This window comes from Octodon degus, unplaced genomic scaffold, assembly GCF_000260255.1.
Source record: "Octodon degus isolate 3935 unplaced genomic scaffold, OctDeg1.0 scaffold00206, whole genome shotgun sequence".
Classification (NCBI taxonomy): Eukaryota; Metazoa; Chordata; class Mammalia; order Rodentia; family Octodontidae; genus Octodon; species Octodon degus.
In genome coordinates this window covers 2,044,653-2,050,844 of record NW_004524782.1, presented here as the reverse complement: position 1 = coordinate 2,050,844, position 6,192 = coordinate 2,044,653, and the positions used below count along the sequence as shown (strand labels likewise).

At 39.1% G+C, this 6,192-nt stretch overlaps 1 protein-coding gene across 1 annotated transcript; it reads left to right on the top strand.

Moving 5' to 3' along the window:
• The first annotated feature begins 2,784 nt into the window (after window positions 1–2,784).
• On the top strand, window positions 2,785–3,546 carry LOC101567173 (vomeronasal type-1 receptor 4-like). The gene has a single exon (XM_004644681.2). The coding sequence runs from the start codon at window positions 2,785–2,787 to the stop codon at window positions 3,544–3,546; it is 762 nt and encodes a 253-aa protein (XP_004644738.2).
• The last annotated feature ends 2,646 nt before the right edge of the window (window positions 3,547–6,192 follow it).

Genomic DNA, 6,192 nt, shown 5'->3' with positions numbered 1-6,192 from the left:
ATAATTTGGATAATTGTACTGCCAATCTCTGCTAGTGAAAGGAACATTTAATGCTTAAAATTTCTTTATTTTTGTTTTTATTTTCTTTCTTTTTAATTTCTTATACCTTTTCTGTTGTTTTTTTTAAACAAGTTTTCTGTTTATATCTGGTGGGCTAATTTGCAGATAATGTCATGCAATACAGCAAAAATCATTGAATTCTTATTACTCTGTTTAGTGATATTTTATTTTGTATTTTTAAAAAATAAAAAAGGAGTCATCCCCCTTCAAGGATCTGGTTGCCCTTATTCACTTATTAGCAAACAGGTAAGTTCAAGAGGTTTGTCTATCTATCTATTATTTATCTATCATCTATCAATCATTTTTTTCCGTCCATCAATATCTAATCGTCGTCTGTCTATCTAATTATTGTGCATTGCTGCAGATTGAGCTCAGGGGGTTCATATGAAGCTACCTTTCCAATTTTTTTCATTTGTTTGCTTACTTTGAGAGAAGGATCTTGCTATGTTTCCCAGGCTGTGCTTGAACTCCTGCATTAGTCTCCCAGAAAGTGAGATGACAGGCATGTGCCACTATGCTTGTCTTACATTAGTGAATTCCAGAAAACTCAATGCTTATTTTTATATATTTTTATAGTCCATGGTTATTATTTGTAGCAGAGTTGGCTCAATAGTATTTATTTAACACCACAAGAGGCAGATAATTCTCACTTTTAATTTGTTTGTAGTCTGTTGGCCCTGAAATCTTTTAAGAAAATTATTAGAAAAGCAGTCATCTTTGTATTTTACTATTTTGATTTTGATAATAGTTAAAAAGGCTGCTCTATCTCAGATCCTGCCTTTCCCCAGTGCTCATAGGAATGGTTTCATTTAAGATATTTAGGCAAAGGAGAGTCACATGGGGAGAAGACACTCTCTCAGGCTTTCACAGAGAGCACATTGGCCAAGCAATGGCCGTGACTCATCCACATGGCTGCACTGACAAAGGTTCTACAATCTGAGGTACAGGATCTCAGGATAAATCCTGAGGGCATTTCACTGACCTGCTCAGACCCAAAAGCTACAACTCTTGTTGCATAGGTCTTGCTTTACCTTGGTCTTAACCATCCAGTAGAAAAGTATGAAGACGAAATATAGAAAGTAAAGCTATGCTGTTATGTTGAGTTGTGGGGGACTCAGGTGAATAATTTCTGACATTGCCAGTTAAACAGAAGACCAAATGCTATTGTGGGCTACTGGACTCTTTTAGAATATTTTGCTGAGTTTACACACCTATAATATTCAATAACGGAACTTAGAAAAAAATGAGGTATACCGATGAATGCCCATTTTGTATCTGTGTATTCAAAGTGGTTAGGATAGATATATAGTTGCATTCTCTTAATGAATAGAATGATTTGTTCTAATGATGTTTGTAAATATGATCACAAGTCCGCATCTTGTACAGCAATTAACCACTAAGAAGAATATATGCAGTGTATTATTTGTTGAAACTGTACTTCCGATTTGATTTGAAACTGTCTCATTGCTATCTGTTTATCAATAAAACTTTGGGGAAAAAAGATATTTAGGCATATGTCTACTGTCATTTTTTCCATGACTCAGTCTAGATGCAAGTTTAACACTTTTAATCATAAAATTATGTAGACTATAGTTTTTATTTCACAGCTCATGTTACACCCATCTCATCCAATATGCCATTTTGATAGTAATTTACTTTTCACTGTGAAGTTGCAGCAGGAGAAAGATTTTTCTATATTTAGTTGGTCCTTTATATTTTTAGATGAACTTAAGGAGTACTGTCATCTTTCTAATGTATATATTTCCTATCTAAGAATAAAAGCAGTCTAGAATTTGATCGTTTACTTTTGTATTTCATTGGATTGTTCAGTCATTTTTTTTCCTCTGAATGCCTTCAGGAAGGTTTCGCTGGCTTGAGTTGTGGAGATCAAACCACAGCAACCTGAGCCTGACTGCTTTGTTGAAGCAGCCTGTTTATTCATTTTTAATCATACATTTCCATGAGTATTTCTTTAAGTCAATTCATAAAGACATAACATTTTATTGAATCTGTAAATAGGATTTTTGTTGTATCATATATACTAATCAATATTCTTTCATTTTTTCAAGTTATGTATGGTACAGGGTCTCACTGTGCAGCTCAGACTCATAGTGATACTCCTGTTTTCAGTCTCCCCAGTGCTCAAATTACAGGCATGCCCCATAACTCTCTCTCTCTCTCTCTCTCTCTCTCTCTCTCTCTCTCTCTCTCTCTCTCTCCTGCTTAAGCAACAGTGAATGTTGAATAAAAGTCTGTATATGACCAATAAAGCTTTACCTCTTGAATTGTGGTCAGGAGATGCAGAATAGATGCAGAATAGAATAAAAAGTCATTACACAAAGATGTCCAAGCATTTAAATAAACTTGCCATGCTGGAAAGTCTGAGCAGTTGTTTTGAGATGATTTGTCTATGTCCTCTTCTCATACAGGTACCTGGCCTCTCAGAAAGGGGAGTTTTTGTGAAACTGCACTTCATATGAAAAAAGAGAATACAGAAAAATAACTCTGCACTGAGTTTTAACTCCACATCTTTCTGAACAACTATGTGAAACAATAGCTTCTTTTGTTCTCATAAGAATGACTCCTGGTGATGTCATCTTGAGGCTACTTTTTCTGGTCCAGACTGGGATTGGGTTGGTGGGGAATACATTTCTTTTCTCACTCTATGTCTCCACATCCTGTACCGGCCATGCACTGAGGCCCACACACCTTATTCTCACTCACATGGCTGTGGCCAACTTCCTGATTCTTCTCTGCAAGGGGATGCCTCACATGATGTTAACCTGGGGAATCACACCCATCCTGGGAAACACAGGATGCAAACTTGTCTTTTATATCCACAGAGTGGCCCGGGGACTTTCTCTCTGTACCACCTGCCTCCTGAGCAACTTTCAGGCTATCACCATTAGCCCCAAACCTAGAAGGATGATATGTCTTAAAGACGGAGCTTGGAAGAACTTCAGTTTCCCCTGTGTTCTGTGTTGGATCATCAGCTTGCTGATTAACACCTTTATTCCTATAAATATAGAAGGCCTTCAACATACTCACAATTCTACCAAGTTACGAGACTATGGTCTCTGTTCTTCAAGAAATTCTGAAACATCTACTCCAAAATATGCATTTCTAATGACACTGGTAGATGTTGTATTCCTGGGACTCATGGCTTGGACCAGTGCCTACATGGTGTTCCTCCTATATAGACATCAGCAGACAATGAAGCATATTCACACCACTACTAACTCCCACAGATTCTCTCCTGAGACAAAAGCCACTCAAACCATCCTGCTTCTAGCAAGCACTTTCATTTTGTTTTATTTAATGAATTCTTTCCTTACTATTTATTATACTGTCTTTTTTAAACCTCATCTCTGGCTGCAGCACGCAACTATATTTCTCACAGCCTGTTATCCCACTATTAGCCCCTTGATACTGATGCTTCGAGATCCTCAAGCACCAAAATGCTGCTCTTCAATGCAGACAAAGTAGTCAAAATTTGCCAGTAGTCCTGGTCATCAGTTATTCATTCAAGGATATGAGAACATCAAGAATATAAGACTTCTGCAACACTCCTATTCTTATCTCTCTATCTCTCTATTAACTTTGAAAGCCAACAGCCATACAACCACAGTAGCCATGCAAACAGGAAGTCTTTCCACCATTAGTTCCAACTAACAAACTTTGAAATAGGATTGGGAGCTCTCAAATACCTATACCAGGCGCAATGTCACCATGTGTTGTAGCAATGTCACATAGCTCAGTTGGGAAGTCCATCATTTCTCCTAATGTTATCTATGAACTACCTCACATCTTACTCTGAAATAAAAGTCCTATGACAAGGTACTAGTTGTGATCAATTAGTTTTATTTCTTTACCACTGCAGTGCCCTAAGATGAAAGTACAGTTTGGGGCAAACAGGAGATTTAATGAAGCACCATCAACTCATTACCTTTCCCCTAGACTTTAATATTCAGAAACTTAAAAGACAGATTGGTGCAGAATTGAGGTTTTTACCAGAAGAACATTAAGAAGACTTCTGCCAGTGGTATTAGATTTGGTAGACAGACATTTGTTTTCTTCTCTAACTTCTGTTTCTTAATTCTGTTTTCAAAGAGAAAAAAAAGAAAAAGAAGAAAGAAACAATACAGAATTTCACTAAGCAAAATGATAGGAATTCAGTGGTGGCTGTATTGCATATTGCTGTCTTCAAACTAGTTGTTTAGATTACCAGATACAGGCATGCAAAATTGGTCCAAAAAATGGTCAAGGTCGACCTCTCAGGACCCCTCCAGACCCAGGCCAAGCCCAGGCCCAGCCAGTGTGTGGGAGAGCTTCTATGCTTCTCTGTGCCAGATGGACCCCTCCAGAAACAGCCCAAGACTGACCTGTGAGTGAGACCTTCAGTTGTGCTCTTGGGACCCCTCCGAAGCCTTCCAGGAATAGTTCAGGCCCAGTGTGTGAGTGAGAACTTTCGCCCCTCTCTCAGCACCTCTCCAGACACAGCCCAAGCCAAAGACCAGCAAGTGTGTGGAAGAGCTTCCACACTCCCCTTTGCCTGCTGGATCCTTCTGGATCCCAGTCTAGGCATGCTTGTGAGTGAGTCCTTCTGTCCTGCCCTCTGGACCCCTCCAGACCAAGCCAAGGCCTAGTATACAGGCCTGGGGTGAAACTCTGCAGCTAAAGTCCCTGCAGAGAGGCTGTGGGACAGAATCCCCCAGCTAATCCAGGAGCAGAACATCTTTAAAGAGGAGCAAAATAGGTCCACTTCCAAGGGCTGTAGCAGGAAAAAGATGAGCACAGCAGCCAGACCCAAGCCAGGCACAACTGAATGAATTCAAACTTTGTAGATCTGCACCCGAACTTCAGTAGGTGCTAAGGTTATAACTGCACCAAAGCTCTGCACCAAAGATCAGAAGACAGTGCTGCACAAAATGACAAAGAAGAGCAGCAAAATGCAATCTCCGGTTCTAAGCCCACTAGAACAAGTGCACAGGGTACTACCACAGAAGAAATTTGTAATCACACAGCTGAAATGTCTCAAATAATAAAGTCTAAAGTAAAGAAACAACTGCAGAAATGTATAAAAGAACGCATGTCACAAATAACCTCTGAAATAAAAAAAGAAATCTCTGAATTAATGGTGACTTAAAGAATCAACTGCGGACACATATAGAAGAAATCAGATCAGAAATAATCTCGGAAGTAAAAAAAAGAAAGGATATCTATAGTGAAAGAATTAATAACTGTTTCTCAAGAAGATACTGATAAAAAATAGAGGAGATTAGAAAAACGATGCAATCCTTTAATGAGCAATATAGGAATCAAATAGATAGCATAAAGCAGAGTGAAAGAGATATACAGGAACTTAAAATTTCAATTAAAAGCTTGCAAAAATCATTTCAGTGAAAGTGAGGATATGGTTTCAGATCTTGAAGATGCCCTTGCAGCTAGTGAAAAGGTAAGAAAAGAATTAATTTCATGACGAAGAAGCAAAACTTACACAGACTATTAAAAGATATCCTAGAGAGCAAAAAGAATGATCAGAACTCCAAGAAGGAGAACAGAAGGAATGCACTAAATAGGACAAACAATTATACACAAAAGAAAAAGGAATAAACAACAAGAGGTAAATAAAATACCAATTGTAAGTCAATACATCCCAATTATAACCATCAATATAAATGGACTCAATTCACCAATTAGAAGAAATAGACTGGCACAGTGGATTATGAAACACAATCTAACAATATGCTGTGTAAAAGACACACACTTAACTCATGAAGAAATTCATAGGCTAAAAGTCAAGGATGAAAGAAAATACTACACGTCCCAGCACATCAGAAAAAAGCAGGGGTACCAATACTGTTCTCAGACAGTCTCAACTTCAAACCAACAATGATCAGATGAAATAAAGAAGGTCAGAGACCCAGTCCTAGCCCAGGTCCGGTGAGTGTGCGGAGAGTTTCCTGCTACCCTGCGCCGGCGGGACCAGTCGCAGCCCAGGCACAGCGTTGGCCGGTCCCTCTCCCAGCCCCTCCAGCCGCCCCCAACCACTCCTCAGTGCCTCCCCACACAGCCCGCCGAGTAGGATTTTTGGCCGAGTTCCGGGAGCCCCCAGACCCAGTCCTAGCCCAG

Bases quoted from the DNA above. Each gene is read 5' to 3' on its own strand.
- LOC101567173 (XM_004644681.2), top strand. From the start codon at position 2,785: ATGGCTGTGGCCAACTTCCTGATTCTTCTCTGCAAGGGGATGCCTCAC.